The sequence below is a fragment of the Cydia splendana genome, chromosome 17 (assembly GCF_910591565.1).
Source record: "Cydia splendana chromosome 17, ilCydSple1.2, whole genome shotgun sequence".
Lineage (NCBI taxonomy): Eukaryota > Metazoa > Arthropoda > Insecta > Lepidoptera > Tortricidae > Cydia > Cydia splendana.
The window spans coordinates 3229488-3255189 of NC_085976.1; the positions used below are offsets into that span (position 1 = coordinate 3229488).

At 37.7% G+C, this 25702-nt stretch overlaps 1 protein-coding gene across 1 annotated transcript in view; it reads left to right on the forward strand.

Annotated features, from left to right (window-relative positions):
- LOC134798686 (A disintegrin and metalloproteinase with thrombospondin motifs 7) overlaps positions 1-20905 on the forward strand; it is a 117931-nt gene extending 97026 nt beyond the window's left edge. The window contains exons 8-20 of the mRNA XM_063771057.1: positions 2662-2775; positions 7702-7848; positions 12514-12590; positions 13104-13276; positions 13635-13822; positions 14253-14389; positions 14652-14783; positions 14999-15147; positions 15732-15853; positions 16543-16657; positions 18234-18393; positions 18692-18837; positions 19254-20905. Coding sequence (XP_063627127.1) covers positions 2662-2775; positions 7702-7848; positions 12514-12590; positions 13104-13276; positions 13635-13822; positions 14253-14389; positions 14652-14783; positions 14999-15147; positions 15732-15853; positions 16543-16657; positions 18234-18393; positions 18692-18837; positions 19254-19388 — 1795 coding nt within the window. The 3' untranslated portion in view covers positions 19389-20905. The remainder of the gene's footprint in view (positions 1-2661; positions 2776-7701; positions 7849-12513; positions 12591-13103; positions 13277-13634; positions 13823-14252; positions 14390-14651; positions 14784-14998; positions 15148-15731; positions 15854-16542; positions 16658-18233; positions 18394-18691; positions 18838-19253) is intronic.
- The last annotated feature ends 4797 nt before the right edge of the window (positions 20906-25702 follow it).

Sequence of the window (25702 nt, forward strand, 5' to 3'; positions counted from 1 at the left end):
CTATGGTACACTTTATGTAATACTGCTGGAAGAGATCCCTCTTAGGGATAAGTTCGCCTTTGTACTACTACACATTTATGTTTTATCTGATGTAATGAATTTTCCTTTCTTTTCACACAATAAAGTGTTTACTTACTTACTTAACATGGTATGGTTGGCATTGTATAATTTTTTATGATATGATAAAAAATTAAATACCTAAAATGTCATATTTTTATTCAGTAGAAACGTCTGCAAAGGATGCCAATAAAACATTTAGAAATAAATTAAATTCACTGTTCGGGCGAGGCTCGAACTCGCGACTCTAGATCGCTAGCCCATCGCTCTGTCAACTGAGCTACCGAGACTTCACTAGAGGACAGCAAATATATACACCATATGCGCCTTAAGGAAGCGGATTAAGAAAAAAAATTGCATTTGTTTTTAATTAAATTGAATCACTCGCAAATCAAAATGGACGCCTACTATTTATGAGGACAAGACTGTACCTAACACAACTCTTAAATTATTAATGAATGTATGGGTACTTGAGTATGTATGAATATACGAGGAACAACTTAACTACATGTCAGCGCTGAGTAGTTAGCCATGCAAATTACCGAAGCGTGGGTTATTGGGGGCAGCGGCGAAAATTGGCTGCAAAATCGTACTAAATGATCGCTGCGCTTAACATGCGTTAACACTTTCTGCAATTTGTCGTGGGGCACATTCGGAATGCAATAGCAATATCCACTTATTGGTTTGTTATAATTATTATGCCGATGTATGCCTCGGTACTTAACTTTCATTTACGAAAAATACATCAGAAATATTTGAAAGATAACGCTTATTTCGGCTATAGTCACTTATATAACAATGTAGCATAACTTCTTTATACTAACTCAAAATAAAGAGCTAGTTCAATTTCGTTTAGCAACAAACGTTTTTCCCATATCAATGTAAACGTATCGCGGGCCGCAGACGGCCGGGAATAGACTTCTATAAGCGTCGTCTGACTCACTGCTCGCGGAAGGCGGGCTCTATAAATCCCATACAATAAATTTAATAAACTCATACACACGTACGCACTTTACTATCGCTGTTACTATAGTGTAAACCAGCGCTTCTTTGTGGCCGATCGACCGGTTTTGGTTAAAGCTCTTGTTTGTAGCTGCGTCTTGTAAAGCAATGACAATTGCAAATCACTATGGGTATATAATGTGCAGCCGCACACCAGCCATGTGCGTCATTCAAAACAATCAAGACCACTCTGACAAGAGTGCACGACTGAGAAGAGATGGGTATAATGTCTGATAGCGATCTAAAACGCTATAGTTGTTGTAGTTCCATATCACGGAGGTGCGACCCACTCGTAAAACTCAGAGCAGATAGCATCCATGTCACTCCGACAGTCATCGTCGACAGTCGGACTAGCCGAGTTTCTTGCTGGATTACGAGTATTATCGGCTAGGCTGGGTTTAGTGAACCAGCGACAAAACTCCCCTTTGCTCGATCCCTCACCAAGTCACTACACCCAGATCTGGTCGTCGCTTATCTGATCTCGCTGGAGCGCAAACTCAGTAGGAGTATTTTAAGTCTGGTCGCGGAAGGGTCCTGATTTTTCCCAGATCGCTCTACTGCACAAGAAGTATAGAGCTCTAAACAGGATTAAAAAAAATCTCTCTCTCTCTCATCAATACTGGCTATTGGTTAAGACCTCAGAAAACCCGATACGTACTCTGCATTACTCCGACTATCGCGGATAATACTCGTGATACGAGCCCCGATGCAAATTAGTTCGTCTAGTTCCACACAACAATTTTGTTTATCCTAATAAATTTTACACATGAACATAAAATGACCCAGTAATGGAAACCATAATAGTAATGTTTAATCTAGTTTATTTTGATCGTATAATAAAATTGCACGACACTTTTATTGCTGAAAAAATGTACTTTTCAAAAACGTTGTCCAAATCATATTGTCCTCTCGTACGGCACTGCTGCATGCATGGGCTTGAAACAAAATTGTCAGTAGATTGGCAGAGCCGTGTTGCTTTCCCTAGTAATAGCCCTTTCCACATCTGTTATATTCCTACCCGTCAAATAAAAAAATAAAAATCGTTATTTTTTTTCTTTCAGTACTAACGGTATTTCTTGTATTTGGATTTAGTTATTGTAGAATATTATCATATAAAATTAAACTACATTAGTATAAGCATTAAATATTAGTGATGTTTAAACTAAAACATTATTGATTTAAACTTTCACGATTATTAAACATTATCAAACTGCACACCGAGACCACGGGGACAACGCCGTCCTCGAAACGTCGGAGGTAAATCTTAAAACTTAAATACGCGATTAAGTCCCGTTGTGCAGTTTGATAAAACATTATTATTGTACAAACGCGAGAACATCAAAAAATGGTCTCACTAGACGAAAACATATGCATCGGGGCTCGTACCTGGTTTAAATTGGCCATGTTACAACGTTATTTCCAATTAATGGACGCGCTCAGTTAATGATCAGCGGCCACTAAACTAGCACGTTTCAGGCCCTTCTTTCCAATTCAATTCATCCACTGCAGGACATAAACCTTTTTGTTGTTGAGGTGTCTCGCGATGTTCTTTTCCGCGTTGAGTCTGCTAGATATATATTAATGAAATGTATTTGTTGCCAGCACCCTGGGAGTGGCGCACGTGGCCGGCATGTGCATCCCGGATCGGAGCTGCTCCGTCAACGAAGACAACGGCATCATGCTGGCGCATACCATCACGCACGAGCTTGGACACAAGTCAGTATCAGCATTACTTCACTGCTTAAGGGGCCCACTGATTACCAGTCCGCCGGACGATATCGGCCTGTCAGTTAGAAGCAAAATTTGACAGCTCCGAACAACTGACAGGCTGACATCGTCCGGCGAACTGGCTGGTAATCGGTAGGCCCCTAATATCACTCAAAGGCTTAGCGGCCAACACAAGAGAACGCCATATTTCCTTAATCCAAAAAGGACCTTGGCTTTTGAACCAAGAGTAAGTACCTATTATCAGATAAAGCACAACACAACTGCCCCTCGCGTTTTTCTTTCACCTAAACCGTTTTCGTCACTGTTCAGGAGTCCGAGCCAATATTGGGAACGAACATTTTCGTACCTTTTGTAGTTATTCTGCCAGAGAATACCTACTCTTGCAGACCGAATTTTCCAACACGTCAAAACTTCCGTCCATAATTGACAAGATTACGTTTAAATTATAAATACTCATGATTATCTATTAACACTCAATCCGGAATTCAAAATGTGTACCTAATTATTGCATAAAAATGCAAAGGATGCATTGTTGTCTGGTTGTCTATTTTTAAATAATTCATACAAAACTCTAAGAACAGTTGTTTGATTTTGTATTAATTTACACGTCTTACTCGTACAGTCTGGATGTCGTGTTATTTCATCAGTATACTCTACGTGATTCTAATAAAGAAATGTTGATGAAGATGTAAAAATAGAGAAACTATAGGTACCATTTATTTGCACTGATTTGCAATGCTTGTCTGAGATGTGACTTGGATTTCTTATTATATGTAAACACATTTTGTTGATATTCCTACGTGACATGAGGGCCATACGGCTTGATAATAATATAGGTAAAAAAGAAGCTTGTTGTAATTTTAATTATAATATTTGGATAAGCGTAGTTGAGTATACCAACAAAAGTAGGTATAAGTACTAAACAATTTTAACGTTATTTCCCTTAACTAATGATGAAGATAAATGTATGCTAAATTTAATTAACCTAGTCTGACCTAAGACCGCGACAAGCTTGATAAACTGTTGGTATTAAATAATTTTGTAACTCTATACCAATGCAAATTGAAGCCCCCTAATGGTTTGTATGAATACGTGCCTAAAATTAATCATTAGGTAGGTATGTATGCCAACTAGAAGAATATAGATTTAAGTTACTTGTAAAACGCAGTATATTTGAGCATATCTCTTAGGTCTTTCATCTTCATCACTATTCGCGGAAAAATCTAGTGCTAGAAAAACATCGCGAGTTCTTGTATTTATAAACATATCGTCAACCGCAACTACGATATTTCGGAATTTTGTAACTAAGTGGTAAGCGGTAGTTTGTTTAGTGTGAAAATAATGCAGCATCCAGTTTATTTGACCGCGGACCGCGGTCGAGTCACTGCTATTGCTACGCTGGGACCGCATCAAGGTTACTTTCATTCAGATCGAGTTACACACATTATCCTTCAGTAATGGTAATCACGTAGCGTTTTGAACTTATTTTTACACTCTAGGCGTAAGAAGAGAACTGTTTTCATGTGACCCCTAAATTAAGACTTATAAAAATTCACTACTACTCATCAGATGAATTTGTTTCAATCTCCAGATTCTAATTAATGGTACACAACTTGAATGATCTGGCGCACCACTGAACTTGGAATAAGTGCTTATTGTTTCCCCAAAGTATTGAGCGTAAAGTGAAAAAGCGACAAAAATAGGCGTAATACAAAACACATTTTGCGTGCATTGTTAGATTTGTTAGTATAGACATCTTCTTCAGATAATAAGATGCTGATATCCATCTTCATAATCGTGACGTGCTAATATACGTATACTTAATGCAACAGGAAACATATGAATTAATAAACGCATCTGATAAATTACACAATTGTTTGAAGCACAAGGAGCGGTTGGACAACTAGCATAATCATAATATAAACACGATTATGTAAGTGCAAACAGGCACCAGGCAATGACCTTCGCGTTCACTCACTCTAGACACATGAATGCATCATTCGGAGAGTACAATGCGCCTAGGTGCATTGACGTGGAGCTATCGGCCCACACATGTATTTTGTTCGGCTTATCTCGAGCAAAGAATAATGAATGGACTAATAAAGGACATGATAAAGAACTTGAAGAAAGTTCTACAGGATATGATTGAAGGGTTCTGTTATCTGCCTTTGAATGGTCGTCGAAGTCTCTCGCTCTGCTTCACGTCACAAGGTCATAACTGTCTAATTTAAATTAAATAATGATGAACGATTTGGTATATAGAGCATTGATTGGTGATAAATTTATGAAAATTAAAATTGTATCAAACGAAAGACGTAATTTTCTCTATCGACATTAAGCATTAATAAATTACTCTTCGGTAAACTAGTTTATTTAGTAAATATACGTCTTGGATGGTGGATGAGCTTTCTGTATTATGACGAAACCTGCGCTGTGGATCTGAAGGTATGCTGTTATTATCAAGATTTTTTTGGTCAATGAATTATATTATATTTAGGTAGTAAAGTAGTTACGAAGTAGAAGAACTTATAACAGTCAAGTTTCCCTCGTACTTGACAAAACCTAACTTTTGGAATGTAAGACGTGTTTTGTAAAAATTAGTGCCCTTAGTTTCGGAAAACCGTTTCAAACGTACGACAAGACAGTCAAAGGGAGCTCTTACTCGTGCTAAAAATAAAGAGGAATTATAGGTATGATGCCTAAGCTGAACTATTCGTACTCAACCTGGGATTCGACTCAGTCAACTTATTATACGATCTTGACGACCGGTCTGGCCTAGTAAGTAGTGACTAGTGACCCTGCCTGTGAAGCCGATGGTCCTGGGTTCGAATCCCGGAAAGGGCATTTCTTTGTGTGATTATCACATATATTTGTTTCTGAGTCATAGGTGTTTTCTATGTATTTAAGTATGTATTTAAGTATATATCGTTGTCTAAGTACCCACGACACAAGCCTTAATTGAGCTTACCGTTGGACTTAGTCAATTTGTGTTATTATGTCCTATAATATTTATTTATTTATTTATTGGCGCGCATCTCACTCACGACTTTCACTTCATTTCACATATACCAATCAGCGTGAGCGATCTTCAAGGTCGTATCAAAATAAAATCAAAACCGTAACTAGTTCTTAATATCTGAATCGGGCGTCTAGAACGTGTAAGTGCATAATCTCAATAATAAGGGAAGTAAGACCCAAAGACAAACACATCAATTATGTACCGTGTGTTGTTGCCATTTACAACTAATAGCTATTTATCAATGGACGAGTGTCGTCGGCATGCCAACTAATTACTATTCCGATAACCTAGGCCTAGGGTCCTAGGCTATCGTTAATTACTTTATTATTTATACTGGGTGTCTCCTGTAACACGAGCAAATAATCAAAACATAGATTGTACTCCTCAAACATAAATCATTTGTTTTTTTTTTAATTCAGAATACTTGAGTTTTTTCATACAGATTAAATATTATTTTTAATGTACGCTGTCATCAGTGTAATTGACGGTGCTTGTCACGCTTTAGACAACAAAATTCGCAATACATTGCGTCTTAGAATAAACTTTAAAGTTAAAAAATCAAAACACAAGTTATTTTTAAAAGTCGCTGAACTAAATGTTGGTCGGTTTGAGGATTACAGCCTACAGTTTAGTTTATTGATCCTGTCACAGAACCCGGTATTACATATGATACTTAGAAACGTGTAAATACCAACCCTCTGGCCATAACTATCTATAGGCCTTATCTCTTTGACATAAGGTTTAAGTTTTGTCAATTAACAACGGGAACGACAGTAGCTATTAACCACGGTCGACCGTCCGTGTGTGACCATCACGCCTGATAATTACATCAATAAAGCAATAAACGATGTAATGTATCATTGTGACACACAATGACATGACGATTAAATGTTATTAACCAGTGATAACTCTATTTTTGTTTTATGAATAAGTACATCTTGTTTTTCACCAGTGTTCTTAATTAAGGCAGTTTAGGTGATGATTAGTTATAAGTATTTTATAAATGTGTCTTTGTGTTACATTTTTATTTTGTGTGTTTAGAACCAACATAAATTTAATATGTATACTGGGTGTGTCTCTGTAATACGAGCAAAAAATTAATCTATAGGCTGTACTCCTCAAACTGACCAACATTTGTTATAGCGACTTTTAAAAATCTCTCTTTTCCTAGCTATCCATCCCACATCTCCTTCTCCACTTCTCCACTTCGCCCTGTCCACGACATCGTCTTCGGATAACTTGCACTCACTCATGTCCTTTAGCACTACATCCTTCCAACTTGTTCTGGGTCTGCCCCTAGATCTGCGACCTGGGATGGAAAGTTGTAGTGCCAAATTTCCTACGTAGTCAGAAGGCCTTCTTTTTACATGACCATACCATCGCAGCCTGCTCTCCTGCATTTTATCGGCAATGTCGCGCGTACGCCCAGGCTTCCTCGTACGTACTCGTTACGGATTCTGTCGAGCCGGGTAACGCCGCACATCCACCTCAGCATCTTCATCTCGGCAACTTGGAATTAATTTATCGACTTTTAAAAATAACTTGTATTTTTTTATTATTAGCACAGTTTAGAGTTTATTCTAAGATGCAATGTATTGCGAATTTTGTGTTGTCGTTGTTTAAAGCGTGACAAACAACGCCAATTACACTGATGACAGCGTACATTGAAGGCAATATTTAATTTGTATGAAAAATACGAAGTCTAACATCTTCATGAAATCATGATGTTTAAAAGTCGCTGAAGAAAAGAAATGTTGGTTAGTTTGAAGACAAATGCTGGTTGGTTTGGCCTACAGTTTAATTTTTTGGTCGTGTTACAGGACACACCCGGTATGTGTATGACCCGAATATGTTTGGTACGAATATGACTTTGAATGAATAAATGCTTGTTCCAGCTTCGGTTTGTACCACGACACAGAGAAGATCGGCTGCAGCAGGCGGGAGGGGTCGACGTTGCACATCATGACGCCGGTGTTTGAGGCGGACAGCGTCCAAGTGGCTTGGTCGCGGTGCAGCAAGCGAGATGTCACCAATTTCTTAGAGTAAGTCATGTGCAAAAATAATTATACTGCGCCCACAGATCTAGAATGACGCTTACGGTTACAGATAATTGAAGTGTGCAAAGAACGCGGCGTCTCGAAAATTGAACCACAAGCGTAGCGTCTGGTTCGTAAAGTCGAATCTTGCGCGTTGCGAGGGTTTCAAGGCTTAACCTTTGGTATGCCTTATACCTACGTACCACATAATTTGGACTGTAATTTACAATTTCAAGGTTATTAATTCAGTAGCAAATTTGCTCCCGAGTGCAATACAAAACCGCCACAAACACGCCAGGAAAATACTAAGTGTAAAAAATTACAAATCAAATTCATATTATCATTCAAAATCATCACTTAAAAATCCAAAATGAGGAAATAATTAAATATTTATATCAGATTACTTAGGCTCTCTTATATGAAGATCAAATGTAACTTTCTTATTACTTTTTGAAGTATAAAGAGAGCCTTTACGTACTGGTGTAGTAAAAAATACATTACGGGAGGTCTATAGGTTAATTGGATAGTTGCCGTTATAAAACTACCGGGCGATGTAATTTACATTTAATTAATACGGATAATAAAGTGCTAATTAATATGTCTGTGTAAATTTAATTGAACAAAAGACCCGTAAGACCTGCTGCAAAAGGGAGTAACAATAAGTACGATTTTATGATATGATATTTTGCTCACGTATCCGCCATTCACGGCCTTATAAAGCATTTTTTAACCGACTTCAATTTCATAGAAGGAGGAGGTTCTGTATTCGGTTGTGGCTATCTTTTTTTTTTTTTTTTTTTCTATGTACGTTCACCGATTACTCCGACATCCGTAGTCCGATTTGAGTAATTCTTTTTTTGTTTGAAAGGAGCTACCTCCGAGTTGGTCCCATTTTAATTTGGTTCTGTTCTGATGATGGGATCCATGAGGAATTGAGGGAACTCCTCAATTTTAAAAGGCACATGCATGGTGTTTTGGGCGTTTTCTTAAGCAACTCGAGCATTTTCTCCCGAAAACCACCAATTTGATGAAGTAGACCTGATGATGATGATTATTTTGATGATAATGATGATGATTTCTTTAAATGTAAGTATGTTAAGCGATTACTCCGGCACCTGTGATCCGATTTGAGTAATTCTTTTTTTGTTTGGAAGAAGTTACCTCCAAGGTGTTTCCGTATTATTTTTGGTTCTGGTCTGATGATGGAATCCATGAGGAATTGAGGGAACTCCTCAATTTTTAAAGGCACGTGTTAAGTAATTTCGGGGTTTTCTAAAGTAACTCGAGCATTTGCTTCCGAAAACCACCAATTTGATGTACTGCAACTGTAGCCTTACCACGAGTTTGACATTGACATATTCGCTAACGTCTTATGCATCTAAATGTAACTTTTTATGCATCTCGCTCACATTAAGGTTAGTACAAGCGAGATGCATAGGAAGTAAGTTACACACATGCTAGCGAATATATCAATGTCAAACTCGTGGTAAGCTGGTAAGGCTACTAATCGGGGGTTAGGATAAAGGAGTCAGGGATTAAGGGGTCGGGGAATGGCGGTTGAAGGGTTGCTAGTTCAGGATCGAGGGATTCCTGGATCAGGGGTTGATGTGCTGTGAGGTTGAGTGATCGGGGGGCTGAGGGATTGGGTCAGTGGCGGGGCGGGCGGATGGATTTAGTTGACAGGAATTATAATTTCCCAGACGGACTCGAGAAAATTCCTGATTTCTATTTACTAAAGTAATAGGTAGTGTTAACGAATTTAGTGTTAAACATGATCTTGTTTTTCATTCATGCGTCGCGCTCTTAACAATGCGTTAAAACTAAAAATGGAAAAATAAAAACTTTTTACAAAAAAAGCAAACCGACTTCAAAAAGGATGAAATAAAATATTATCCTTTTTGAAGTCTATGCGTTACCAACTGATATGTTTGAAGTCGGTGCCAAGCCAAGTAGTAACAATACCAGACAAAAATAATCAGCTTTATGGCTATAAATCCCATTAGAACTGTACTAATAACTATTATAAATGTGTAAAGAATTCTGTCTGCCTCTTTGTCGCCTTTTCATGGCTAAATAACTGAACCGCCTTAGGTGAAATTTGGCAAGAAGGTATAAAATTCCTTGAATTTTTTTATATTTTCAAATGTAGTCCTCTGGATAAGGGACGGGAAATAACTCAGTCCCAATCCCACACTTGCGTGCTATAGACTGTTCGAGCATTAGTAAGAAATGCTCTTTAAAAAATACGACGGCAAAAAAATGCATTTATATTTACACTAATGTGCCGACAAACATGGTACAGACTGCGCCAAGAAAGTTTGATCGTATGTTCTGAGGTGTGTTCTTAGGTCCAGTCGACGTCAATGATATGTTTACACTTTTGCACCTTACTCCTTTGTAATAAGGCGAAAAGTGTAAACATATTTTTAACGTCGACTGTACCTACAGAAAGTACGTTCATTGTCGTCGTGTAAGGCAATCCAACGTAGGTAAATCCTTATCGAATTGCACCAAAGTCATGGTATGCTTAAAAATTGGCTTGGCACCGACTTCAAACATATCAGTTGGTAACGCATAGACTTCAAAAAGGATAATATTTTATTTCATCCTTTTTGAAGTCGGTTTGCTTTTTTTTGTAAAAAGTTTTTATAATTAATTAAACTTAAAAATTGATATCAAATGTATAATGCAAAGTGAGATGCGGTATTTTTAACGAGTTATAAGTATTTATTATTATCGATTAAAGCAATTTCTGAGAGCCTACCTTAATTTAGTTATCTGCCATTTACGCAAACATCAAAGGCGTCGGTCCACTGTTACTTTTTTTACACTATGCTTTAACTAAGGTGAAAATATCGAGAAACCTTAATTATATTGAATTTTAAATGACTGATCGTAATCATAATTAAATCTAAATTAATAATAGATTTGTATTCATAATTGTATGAATTCTCACTAACTGACCTTGAGATAGGAATTTAAATGTTCTCACATTCTTGAATTTGATGGACAGTATAATATATTGGTTCCGGTTTTAAAACAACTGGATATTTAATTATATAACGATTAAAATCAATTAATTAGATATTTACTGAAATTCGCTATCGAAATCGCAAGATAATTTCTTGAATCGTAAAGCGAAAATGTGTTTTAGCGATGTGGCGTTTCCTGCAGTTATGGATGTTTTCCATATTTATTACAAACATTTATTAGTAAGTTAAAATTGACTTGCTAGACTTTATTACATTTCTAGTTTTTACAAGTGTTATATAGTGTGTCAATAAATGTTCAATAACCTAATAGCACATGGTCCTTACATCTTAATTAACATGGCTATTAATATGTCAACTATATTACGTTATTAGGTAAACGTACTGGTGCTCGAAGCGGTCCCAGTACCTACATGTCATCTTGAAACTTAAGTCATTGTCAATAGAGGTGACAGCAAGGTGTCGTCTATTGGGCATTAGCATGTCGAGCACTAGTACATTTACCTTTCTTAGGCACAAGAAAGTTGTTTGGTAATAAATTCAAAGTAGCATACCCCTAGAAGCACTTATCGCCACGGTACTTTTATAACGAGTGCGATAACATCGTTTATTGCTTTTCTACCTAGATCGGAAGGTGAAATCCTAGGTTTATACCTAACGAAATAGGTACTTAGTTGTTATATATAGACTATATAGTAAATCGTTTATGGTAATCGTTGAAAGAAAACGCTAATCTAATAGAAACTTAAGTAATGTATGTACCTATAATTATAAATAAGGATATTTGGCGATTTAGGTACCCTATTTGCTAAACGGCCGAATATCATTAGACACGGCCAGTTAATTAAATTATTTATTTATTGACTGCGTCCGCCCAGTCATCAACCAATATTTACGATCGACCCACAAAACATTCGAGTTATTTGTCATTAAAATGTCAATACTCATAAATGGTAGGATTACAAATTGGAACCGAAGTTTAAATACGTAATTAATTTTGTTAACAAATCGCTTGCAGTTTTTATGAGATGGTAGGCGTTGAGATTTTATTACAATTAAGGTGCCTTATAGGTTTAGCCAGCAGTGATTGTAGTGATGTTTCAGACTATAATATGGTTGCTAAAAATATGAATACTTCATCGATGCAAAACCTGATTAAATAACTTTCGCCTGATAGAAAAAAATCACGAACATATTAGGTCTAAAACACACTATTACAAATTTGTAAGCTAAAATAATGAAAACTGTTCTAAAAATACACAATTATATTTTTGATCGAACACGTCGAAAACTGTTTAATGGTTAAAACCTGGTTAAAACTAACTAAAAATGTACAATTCAAAACAATGCATGATATTCGCGATTCCGGGCACGCACAGCCGTCTCAGCCCGTCTCGCTCAATCTCCATCTCAACCTACCTTAGAACCTGAATTTACGGTGCCTTAAAGCTATAAATAGCAAAGTCACCGTTGTGTTCAAAATTATCTTTAATTAACACTCTTGCTGTGGTATTATAATATTCATAGAGAATTTGATAGCATACGCAGGGCAAGTGTTATTTATAGGTACGTCATAATTTCATAGAAGTTTCACGTTTAAAATAACACTTGCACTGCGTCTGCTACCAAAATCGTTGCAGAATTGTCTTGGTCTAATCTATCTCTATTATTTTTGTTGCAGCAATGGATTTGGTGAGTGCTTGGGTGACGAACCGTCCACTGAAATTGACAAGTACAAATATCCAGAACTCCCCGCAGGTAAGTGCATATAGGTATTTTTAAAACTAATTTTGTTCATTTATTATTTTATATTTATTCACATGACAATAAGCGCTTATGCGTGGTGTCCGAGATTATTCATAACCACTTCCCATTGTGACTCCTGTTACTCATTGTAGAGTAGAAGTAGATTCGTAACTGGCCCCGAACTGCTAATCCTTTGTCTATTGTTAAGTAAAACCGCACGTGCTACTTACCTTCAAAAAAGGGTCTTAATTATTCTAATTGGCACCTGAGCGCGGGCTAGTCCAACGCTCAAAAAACCAGTGTAGGTGCGCTCTCCGATAACGCGCCTTCGTTACGCATCTCGATGACACATTTTAGACTGGTTCGACTCGCCAGCACTCAGTAACCGTAGAGAATTACACAACCCTTTTTTACAGGTAGATGTGCACGTGCGGTTTTACTTAACAATAGGCAAAGGATTAGCGGCTCGGGGCCACTTACAAATCTACAGACTATACCCTTCCTGAACACTTGTTCCGATTGCAGGAGTAATGTACGATGCGACGAAGCAATGCGTGCTTCAGTTCGGAACGGACGCGACCGTCTGCACCGGTACGGATCCGGAAGAGCTGTGCCAGCATCTCTGGTGTCTCGTCAACGGGACCTGCAAGTCCATGCTGCGGCCTGCCGCCTCCGGCACCACTTGCGGAATCGATATGGTAATGATCTTAGAAGCTCTCGAGAAACTTAGAAATGAACTACACTAAGCTAGGCTTGGAGATTTGCTTTTTATTCATTGTTTACATTAAAATTTGCTTAGGTCTCTAGCTAAGTCAGCTATGATAGGCCTCAGAATTACGTCGCCGAATCGTACTTATAGGAGTTTTTAATTTTAAATCATAATCGTTATAGTATCTGTCCAAAGAACTAGCAGAAGTCCTCAAAGACTAGACTCCTTTGTATCCCAGCTTCTCGACTACCGCTATTTAGATCAGACAACTCTTTGAACTATGCCAACAAACTTTCTGATACAATTTATTTCCATGTAGTTAAGTCACTTCTGCTTTTTGTTTACAGTGGTGTCAGAACCAGAAGTGCGTCCCTCGTGAGAGGCCGCCGGAGGCCCGGGACGGGGGCTGGGGCGAGTGGTCGGAGTGGAGCGAGTGCTCCCGGACTTGCGGCGGAGGCGTCGAGATCAAAACCAGGGAGTGCGACAGCCCTATGCCGTCCAACAACGGGAAATATTGCGTCGGAGATAGAAGCCGGTAAGTAGAGATAGTATTGATCTGAAGATTCTTGAAGTGTCCCTCAGAAGAGGCTACCAGAGACTCGAGATAGGCTCAAGTCATTGTAGGGGGCGTGGAGATCAAAACTAGGGAGTGGGATAATCCTATGCCGTCGGAGATAGAAGCCGGTACGTATGACTACCTAAGGAACCTAAGAAGGTCATGCCACAGACTACACAGACACCGCAATATAAATAGTTCACAAAGCCATCACCATAGGAAGGTACATAGATGCAATTTTACTTGTAAAATCCTACTACTCGATCAGAAACTACGCTGCATAAAAGAAACAATGCCTTTTGTTTAACAAATTAAAGTTCAAGCCGAAAAAAATCGTCTCAGAGAAATCAAATATTATTTACCTACGTGGTACCAACATACATATTTCAATAAAACCTTTGTTTTGCAGATACCGCACATGCAACAGAGAAAAGTGCCCCATAAACGAACCGTTGTTCAGAGACGTCCAGTGCGCGAAATACAACAACAAGACCGATAAGAATAACGACACGGTCATTGCTGATTGGGTGTCATTTTATGACCAAGGTTAGTACCAAACCCATTTATTAATGTTGCAGTTCATTGCAAACCCCTAAATTAGGCTTTATTACATAACTTCGCCTTAACATAAGGAACCCTGATCAACTTCTAATTATTTCTTCATCAATTTAGAAAAATATCAACTTTTGTCTTAGACCCAGCCCAGGGCCCCTGGATCCGCCCTTGCCATAAACGCCATCTACGTTTAGTTTTTGCCAGCCTTCCCCATTGTCACAAGCATTATTTAACCAGCCATCTCGTTTTGCAGACAAGCCGTGCGAGCTGCAGTGCGTGCCGCGCAACAGTAACGATTACGAGATACTGCCCGGATACGTGGCCGACGGGACGCCTTGCTGGCAGACCATCGCCGGCAGAAATTCACGAGACATGTGCATATCTGGTAAGTACCATGTATACCCAATAGCCCAATACCCAATAGCATTACGATCGAGATAATGCCGGGCTACGTGGCCGATGGGACGCCTTGCTGGCAGACCATCGCCGGCAGAAATTTGCGCGACAGCGACATGTGCATACCTGGTAAGTATACCGTGTACAGATTTACGATTACGAGATACTGCCCGGATACTAACGATAAGTCATCTATTGTTTCAGGCGTGTGCTACAAAGTGGGGTGTGATTGGGTGGTAAACTCGGATCTAGAGGAGGATGCGTGCGGCATCTGTGGAGGGGACGGCTCGGCGTGCAAGACTGTGCAGGGCATCTACAGCAAGGGCACCACTAAGCAGTCCGGCTTTACTGAGGTATAAGGCGTTTGACTTATTATGATCATTTGTCACTAGTACTAAATAACTATGACGACTCGCGCTTAACTCTCTTAATGTTTACTTGTATATAGATATGTTGCGAGCACATACAAACATAGCACTAGGTACTTTTTTGGGCAGTCGTGTAAGCATGAATATTAACAATAATAAACCATTTAACTTAGAGGTTGGATTTACTTTAAGTCATGTTATGCTTGTCACGTAAAACTTATAATTTGATTTGTTACAAATATTTTTTGCCATACCCTACCAGGGTCCATGCGCCTGTATGTTACTATGTAGTTTACTTGTATGTATTTAATATAAATATGTACATTGGATGCAAAATAAAGATCTCTATCTCTAGCCCTACTCATAATGTAGTTGCGCGGTGGATTACTAACTAGTAAAATGTAGTTCAGTATTACCTATAACAGTACTTAGCCTACTAATTAGTCGTATATCACTTTTAGTATAAAATGGTGGGAAATAATATTTTCTTGTGAATTTGGACTGCCAACTGACGAAATATGTGTATAGGCATAAACATGACATTGTTCATATAATAGGCTTTTTTTCAGGTTGCCGTGATACCAGCCGGGTCAAGAAACGTGAAGATCCAAGAGAAAGTGAGCCCGGGAAATTACATTTCTATTGGAAGTGCACGAACGAGAAAACTTCTTCTTAACGGAGGCGGAGCTCGGTAAGAAAATCAATCAAAATTTATGGCAATCGATTTCCATCGATTCGTTTCGGACACCTTGGTTTCGTGATATGCTAGTTTACGGTATGAGGGTTTTTTTTTATTAGTTTTCGTGTATGAGCTTTTATTTAGTTTTACTTTTCTCTTTAGGTCACCATGCACATCTCGCAATTATCATATTACTTTACTATAGGCGCCAATAATAGCTATTATTGAAGATGGTAAAAATGGAACCCTATTACTAAGACTCTACTGTCCGTCTGTCTGTCTGTCACCAGGCTGTATCTCATGAACCGTGATAGCTAGACAGTTGAAATGTTCACAGATGATGTATTTCTGTTGCCGCTATAACAACAAATACTAAAAACAGAATAAAATAAATATTTAAGAGGGGCTCCCATACAACAAACGTGATTCTTTTGCCGTTTTTTGCGTAATGGTAGTAATGGTACGGAACCCTTCGTGTGCGAGTCCGACTCGCACTTGGCCGGTTTTTTTTACTTCCTGTGGCGCTCTTTTTGTGAATCTTCCGTTAGCGCGGTAGGTCCGATCGGTCTCTATAATAGGTCCGTACAATTAATTCTCCTTAAGTACTTAAGTACTTTTCGTTCAAACACGGCTAGATTTTGTTCGATTTTCTGAGTCAGACTAAGTGTTAATATTTAATGTTTTTATTGTATTTCTTTCAGTAATGCTACTCTGACCGAGTATTTCGTGGCTGGCTCCCAGGCGATCTACGAAAGAGACCGCGACTGGGAGAAAGTGCAGATAGTGGGACCGATCCTAGAGGATATTAAAGTATACGTAAGTACCTTATCAACAACTCGTGAGTAGTCACTGGTGAGAAAGCTTGATGATGTAAAAGTGCACACAAAATATTGTACACAAATAAATGAAAATATAAAGAAACAGAAATAACTTAATAAAAACCACATAAATATAAAACACATGTTTAAAAGTATTTAGACACTAATACTTATTAAATAAATTTAACCTAAACCGTAGGTAGGTATATCGCTGCCCAATATTACAGGGTTCTATGTTACATTTTCAAGATAGCTGTTATTCGACTTAAGGTCACTGTGGCGAAGTCCGGCATACTTTATTTTTTTTCGACTTTGGAGTGATCTAGTTCCGTTAATTATTCACCTATGTTACTGCTTGTAATCGCATACGATGAAGAATTTAATGATTAATAGTTTAGCCTTAGTGACAGATCATTTCAATCACAAATTAAGCAAAAACAATGGCATTTTTTTAAATTCGGCGAGTAGACGGACTTCCCGTGCAGTTTAAGGGAAGTTCGTCTAGTTATGATATCAGCCAATCTATGGGTGCGTATATGTTCGTAGTTAAATTCCTAAAAAGAACGGATCAAGACAATGAAAAGTGTATTTTAAACTTGTTAATATACGGTTCAGATTCGAAATAAACACCATTTTTCTAAAACAAAGGCAAGTCCGGCATATACTACCAAAATGGGGTGGTAAACCTTTTTTGGCAAATAATTAAGCATAATTATTTTTTTGATTTCCGAAATAAAGATCAATAGTAATTTTAAAATGAATTATAATCGTTTCTTTTAATTTACTGAGATCAAAATTTAATAAAGTAACATCATGCGCAAAGTCAGGAGGATTTTTTGATACCTTATCAAATCGTTATAATATTAAAGTCGCAAAAACAGTTGGTAATCTCTGATTTAACGAAAGTCCGGCGAAATATGACGGACTTGCCTTGAACATAATAGACTGACTTTCCAACTTAGTCAAATTTTAATATGATAAATTGTGGAACGTATAATTACAAAACTAAGCTAATTTCTGATATTTTAAAAATAGAATAAAGACAACTGGTTCTTATGCTACCTACGTAGTTACTTTCTGATGCACAATCTTTTCAGAAACTATTTTTAACAATTTTTTTTCGAACGGCTGTCGCACTATGACTTCGAGTTCAAAACACGAAATGACTTGTTGAGGCGGATTGCTCTGAAGTTGGTTGTCACAGCGCCATCTGTTTTACAGTGACGGAACTAGCGCGAAAAACTGGTTAATCGACTGGACTCCAAAGTCGCATACGCCTTCAAATTCAAAAGTTATAACGTGTTGACGGACTTGCCTTGTAGACGGACTTGTCCACAGTGACCTTAATGTCACTATGACAATGTTCAAATTTTAGTTCGATAAAAGTGAAACATAGAAACCTGTAATATTGGGGCAGCGATATGTATCGTTAAAAAAATGTGTTGAATACCACTAGTGATGTGCTGAAACGTAAGTATACCGGGAATTCTCACAAGACGGGTAATTTCCCGGTAACGTACCAAGTTATGAAAGTGTAATAGTTTCCACTTGTTTTATCTTGCGATTTGTTACAGCAACGAATTTACCGCGGCAACCACCGCAACCCCGGCGTGAACTACCAGTATACCGTCAGCAAGAGATACCGGTACCGGCTCAGCGATTGGTCACCGTGCAGCGCTACATGTGGTCGCGGCCGCATGTACCGCCAACACGAGTGCGTCACTGACAGTGGCCGTGAGTACCTATACTGGGTTTCCTACCTATCGCACTTCCGAAGATAACTGTCCGATGTTGCATTTGACCTAACCTAAAACGTTTTACCGGTACATTATGGGCAGTACCGGTCATCGTCACTAGCGCCACATCTTGAATACACGTGATGCTACCGTATGGCTCAGCGAATGGTTACCGTGTATACGAGTAAAAGTATTAGTAGGTACTTATTTGTAATTTTTTAATCATTACACTTTAGGAGTATTTATTTGCGAAAGTAAAGCTATGGACTCATTATGATTTTCAATATTGTTAATAGAAAAGGTGGATCCGTCACATTGTGACCAGCAAGAGCAGTTCAGCAGGGAGGCGCTCGTGCAAATATGCATGCGAGCGCCGTGCACCGTGCGCACGCATTGGCGCGTCGAGTCGTGGCAGCGGTGCAACACCTCCTGTAGAATACCGGTAAGGATTTGATTATATACTGGTAACTTAGTACTCAGTTATCATAGAGTCGAAGATGATTTTCAACGCATGTACGATGCTGGTTGAAAATCTTGTCAGAAATGTCAGTATAAGACCCATATAGCCATTTTAAAGGGACTTCCAGCATTTTTCAAATCTGTATTATAATTCGGTTTAGGACCCATCGAAAATGTTACCATCTCATACCCACCGAACTTTGATACCTTATTAAACTAGGGGTCTCCAAATGAAGCTCGCGTTGGTCAAGTCTCGTCCACGACCTCGACAGCAACCATAAAAAACATGTTTTGGCTAGAACGAATTTATCCAAAAGTGGCCCTCGGAAAATATAAATTATATTTAGGGGTAGCGCTTATAAGGCTAGGTTAATAATTAATACCTTTTATTTCTTATAGGGGAAGGAGCCAACGAAGCACAGACGAGTTTACTGCGTGGACAATGTAACAGGCCAGCGGCGAAGTGACGCCGACTGCGACCTCGCTATGAAACCGATGTCGACTATCATCTGTGCTGACATACCGCCATGCTAAAGAAACCTTGTATATGCAATGAGAGCCAGTACAATGTACCTTACGATATGAGGGTCTTTTTTATCACTTACAGTGGATAACTCAGGACACGATAAGTAATATAATCTAGACCGCAATAAGCCACTTGGGTACGGTTTCCAAGTCGGTAAACTCTTTAATGAGTTCACGGCACAATTGTTGCCAAAATCTTCGTGTAACTCGAACAAAAACTGTATGCACTTAAAAGTCTCCAACTCAATCTGAGTAGTGTGTTGTGTAATGAAATGATAAGTGAAATAGTGACACTAAGGACAATGTAACTTTATAATCGTGAAATCGAAATGAACATTCAGCGAATAAGCGCTAGTGGACTCGAAGACTCGATATGTGAACCAGTGAAGTGTTTTTGTGTTTGGAATGTAAAAACCCATCGAATGAGGTTACGCGTTAGCACTATGCGTGCCTTAGCTTCGGACGAATCTCGCAGGGAACCCACATAAGGCCATTTCATTTCATTTATTTATAGCAATTAAATAAAATGAAATGAAATTTCCAATACGACTATACTGCCATATTACGTAAGAAATTACTAGTTTTAACATAGTCTTCGCTTAGTTATTAAACTACTAATACATAATTATATTTTCTGTAACATCAGTATTAAAATGGTGTATTTATATCTTTAAATAATTCAGATAAACGTAATGTGCGAAGTGATTAGATACTTTAAATTTTGGACCAAAAATATCTTAAGCAATCAAATTCACGTTGCCATAGGTAATCGCGATTACTGCCAATTACTTTTGTACGACTAACCCCACTTGCATTAACTATAATCATCTGTGCCTACTATACCTACCTGAAACCCAGAACAAGAATAAGAAAAACTCGGCTACTTTTTAGACTAAGTTGTTATAAAAACGGCAGCCCCTCATTTTATAACCTGTACGTACCTATCTGTAATGATTTCGCAGCCATTTAAAAACTGCTTCTTTGTTACCAATTTCGAGAAAGACGTAAATAATAATTTAAGATTAAAGTTTTTGCAAGTGTGAGATATATTAGACTAAGCTTTACTGTATTGTCTCCAATCAGTGTTTCATACATACAATATTATTAGAATCAAATGTAATATGTAATAGTAATAAGTGCATTTAGTAAAGTAAAAAATGTTAGTTGAAATCTAGGACCGATTACCGGTATTCTTTTCTTTTCATACAATATAACCGCTATTTAATCTAATTATACAGCATTAGTACTACAGCACAAATTCAAATCATCGCGAGACATCTCATATTAAATTAATACCGGTAATGGTTCTTACTCTAAATATGACAAAGCCTATGGGAACTTTAACCGCTAGTCAAATCAATGGCATATGTCCTACGTGATGCGATTTGGTCAGTAAAAAATATTTCTAATGCTCATCTCCCTATTAATACTGTAAAATTCACATAATCTGATTTGCAGTACCGGTATGTTAATTGAAAATCCAGAACCTGTGTTTTAAAATCGGTAGAACGAACAAGTGAACGGTACTGGGACGGGACTAGATAAAACCCGTATACCGGGACTTTTCAAAATAGTACTGGTAATTTAAGGCGACAAATCCTAAGACCATCGCATCTCTTAGTTAATTTCGCTATTATTAACTATTTGGGACATTTTGAACAATTTTATTAACCTCTTAATTATTAACTATAGTTTCACCTGTCGTTTTTGTATAAGCGACTTAACTGTTACCTGCATTTTTGTGTGTACCCTGAATTTTGAATTCATGCCCGAGAGCAAATGCCTAATAAGATTAAGTGTACGTGTCCGTTTAGTTTTCAAGTGACTATGCATAATTGTAACTGTAGTTACGGTTTATTTATCTTATACGTATCTATTTTTTATATTACTATTTTAACTTTCTAAATAAAATGGTGTTAAAATACAGAGCTCACTGCAAGGGGCCGCCTCTTCCAGGACCTCTAATGACCTCTTAACCACACATTAGGTAAAGTCTCACAGCCTTACCTAGCTACTTATAGTAGGTACCTACTTATTTCGTTTGATAAAATTCAAATAACTTTCTATTGGATCAGAATTGCATTTGTTTCCTTCGTTCAATTTTCAAGCAAAAAAAAATCAACTCTTTTTTCCCGCTTCAGGTTCAAATTTCACTAGCAATTTTTCTTGTATGGCTGGGCTTTACGAGGTTAATTGACCATCGGTGCACCTGGAATAAGATTGACTAATTGTCAATTGACAATGTAAATGAAAAAACACGCCAGGATATAAAAAAACATGGTTTTGCCCGTCAGAACACGAATATGTACTGTACTGTACCCAGCGATAGACTACGCACATCGGTCTTTGGAAAGAGACAATTAATTGGCTGTTTACGACGATTTTACTTCACTCATCGTATTTATTTAGTGTCGTTTCATATCAAATAAATACTGAATTTTATGGTCTTTAGTTTAAAATCGATGACGTGTAAACTTTAAATATGACGTCACGAAGCCAAAATTAGCCGAGTCAAAAGACCGATGTCTTATCGCCTGTACATTCTTGGAGCCAGTGTTGCCAGGGCTCTGGAGTCATAAGTTACGTTTCGTTTCCCTAAAAGTCACGTTTTTGCTGCTCAAGTCACATTTTTATATTATTGTATTGTATGGGTAGGTAAATCGATTTTGTTAGAAGAAATTCAGAAAATAATATATTTCACAAAAAATCTACTAACCTTTTATGATGTTTCCTCAAAAGGAAAAAACGGAACCCTTATAGGATCGGAGCGGGCCGCACTTTGTTAGTATTTATGACTTTATCAGACATTGTCGTTTGTCAATATTACATACAAAATAGCCAGGGAGGCTCGCGGGCCGCTGGTTGTCGACCGCTGCCTTATAGGATCACTCGTGTTTCTGTCTGTCCGTCTGTCACAGCCTATTTTTACGGAAACTACTGGACCAATTAAGTTGAAATTTAGTACAAATTGGTGGAAATTAGTGACCCAAAGACGGACATGTAAGTCATGTAACGTAAACAAATGAATTTTAAGCATGGGGGCTACTTTTGGGGGGTCAATGAGAAAGTTAAAAAATTAAGATTTTCAATAACCCAAGCAAATTAGAAAAATCTGCGGAAATAATTCGTGTAATAGTTTTGAAAATTGCTTACAGGTATACCTTGTGGTGTCCAGATAAACATACTAAAAGTCCTCGAGGGTAGGGGGTGTGCTGAGAGTGCAGGGAGGGTTAAAGGTACCTTTTTTCTTCTTTTTGCTCATATCTCGAATATATGTACAAATAGCATTATAATTACTTCGGACAAAAATTTTATCATACAACAATTTCCTACAAATTTGGTTATGTTTATTTTTACTTTACGATCAATACTTTAGGAGCTTCAGGCTGTTAAAGTTAAATTAGAGCTAAAAAAAAACCGGCTTAGAGCATGTCGGACCATGCTCAGTGTAGAGTTCCGTAGTTACCCGTCTGTCAAAATAGACTATTCGCAAAAACTCTAAAACAGCTATACCGATTAGGTTCGCTATATTTTTCCTTGAAAGTCTTTACTAAGCTATGTTTTTATGATTTTTTTCATATTTTTTGGACCCATGGTTCAAAAGTTAGGGAAACTAAAGGGGAAAACACAACTTTTTTGCTTTCAGATTATTTCCGAAAATATTAAGTTGATCAAAAAATGGTTCTTGAAGACCCGTATCCGTTTTAAAAGACCTATCTAACGACATCCCGCACTATAGGGTGGAAGCGAAAAAAAATTCATCCCCACTTTAATGTAGGGCAGCCACCATAAAAAAATATATTTTTCTAGTTTCTATTATTAAATTTGGCTTGAATATATAAATTTGTTACACTGACAAAGTCGTAAAATATAAACTAGAAAAAATATTTTTTTAGGGTAACTCCCATACATTAAGTGGGGATGATTTTTTTTCTCGCTTTAACCCTATAGTGTGGGGTGTCTTGGATAGGTCTTTTAAAATGAATAAGGGTCTTTAAGGACCATTTTTGATCAACTTAATATTTTCAGAAATAATCGATCTGAAAGAAAAAAAGTTGTGTTTTCCACTTTAGTTCCCCTAGCATTTTAACCATGGCTCCAAAAAATATTTAAAAAATTGTGAAAGTAAAACTTAGTAAAAACTTTCAAGGAAAAATATAGCGAACCTAATCGGTTTAGCAGTTTTTGCAAATAGTCTATTTTGACGGACGGGTAACTACGGAACCCTACACTGAGCATTGCCGGCATGCTCTTGGCCGGTTTTTTTTTAATATTATATGAGCAGGTCGATTAGCTTGCTTATCCTAAACTATTTTTTTTTATTTATGATGAACAATTACGCAAAAAACGACGTTTTCTTAAACCGTCTATTTTTTATCTCTTATTTAACTTTAACAGCCTGTAGCTCCTAAAGTATTGATCACAGAGTAAAAATGAACATAATCAAATTTGTAGAAATTATTGTGATAAAACTTTTGTCTGAAGTAATTACAAATGCTATTCGTACAGATATTCAAGATATGAGGTTAAAAGAAATGAATCATACACAAAAAAAAAACTACTACTATCAAACTAAATGACACCGTCATGTCAAGGTAACAAGTCTCATCTTGCCACGACTATTATAATAAACATAATGGTGGATGTAACGTCAAGGTGTCAGTGCAAGTGTCAACTTGGGTGCGTTCACCGCGTTCCTAAATAATATAAATTGCAGAACTAAACTTGTCCAAAATTCGACTAGCTTAAAAGTCACAAAAATTGCCTCAAGATCGTAAGTCACGCACATGTCACACGAGAAGGCCAAAAGTCACGAAAAATGTGACTTTTGTGACCATCTGGCAACACTGCTTGGAGCACTAAAAATCCCCTTGAGTCTACCACTAGCTCAATATATTTTTTTATAATGAACAATACAATACCACTTTACTTTTAAGTGAACTATATTGACTAAGGTAATAAAGATGACGGCTGGGAGAGCTGCCAAAAACATGAGAAGTGGCGCCCTCTGAAGTGAGCGAATAGCAGTTTTAACACCATTCTAATATACTGGGTCAAGCAGATCTTCTCAGTAGAAAAAAGCGGCAAATTTGAAAAATGTAGACGCGAAAGGATATGCTCCCATAGAAAATTTGAATTTCGCGCCTTTTTCTACTGACAAGATTTGCTTGACCATCTATAGTTACTGATGTTTCAGTTCTAAGATTCGTCAGGAAACTTTAATGTTGTCGATTGATTCATATACACAATTTTAATTTCTGTGGAGCTTGAAAATTGCTGTTAGGCTGACGTAATTTGTATGTAGATAATGAATAGATTTTTTTACATAGTAGAATGTCACATTGATGTATTAATTATAATTGTGTATGTAATTAGACATGGCAATAAACTGTGCATTGTTTTACTCATGAATTTTATTGAACACCTCTGGTTTTGTGTGTGACGGAATATACCGGTACCGTTGTCAGAATCGGGACTCAGTTTTCCGGTACCGACCTGGTACCGGGAATTCCCGGCACTTTGTCACTTTTCGGTCCTCGAGACTATTTTATTATTTTGCTATTAGTACTTACAATACCGGGATGTGACATAAACATTAGAATATTGGGATGAATGTGTGACGCAGTGAGAATGGACTGAAGAAGAAATATCTAAGATCCCTTTTACTACATGGAGCAGATTAGATAACTCTCAGTCACCGCATACTGGCAGTAAGTAAATAACGCCTGTGTGTAGTTGCCACAAGAAACGAAGACGTAAACGTTTCTTTAAGCGAAGTATACGCGATTAAGGGAAAACCACCAATGATCGACACTTTTAGCCAGTGTTCGACATAAGTACTTTAGGTCAAAGTGACAGGAATCAATTTTGAATAAAGAAAAGAAATCGTTGTTCAAACTTAAACTATATTATTACTTTGACATAAGTGCCATGTCGAACATTGGTGCAGCGTCGATCATTGGTGCTTTTACCTTAAGTCCAGTTAAAGGAAATAATAAGATACAGGCCGCGTAGCCAAGACGCAGATCGCTTACGCTCCGTAGCGATCGAGACGCAACTGTCACTGTCGCACTAATATGGAAGAGTAATAGAGAGACATAATGCTTTTCGTTGTCGAAGCGATAGCGATTGTAACCTTGGCTAGGCCACCAGTTACGATAGAAAAAGACTCGCTCTCGCTACTGTCAAATTAACACATTCAACACCAAGAACCCGACTGTCGGGTACACTGTTCGTAGCGACTACGCGCTACATACGACGAAACCGTGGCTACGCGCTACGAGCGTCACCTGTAGCACTTAGTGGTATTGAATGTGTTAACT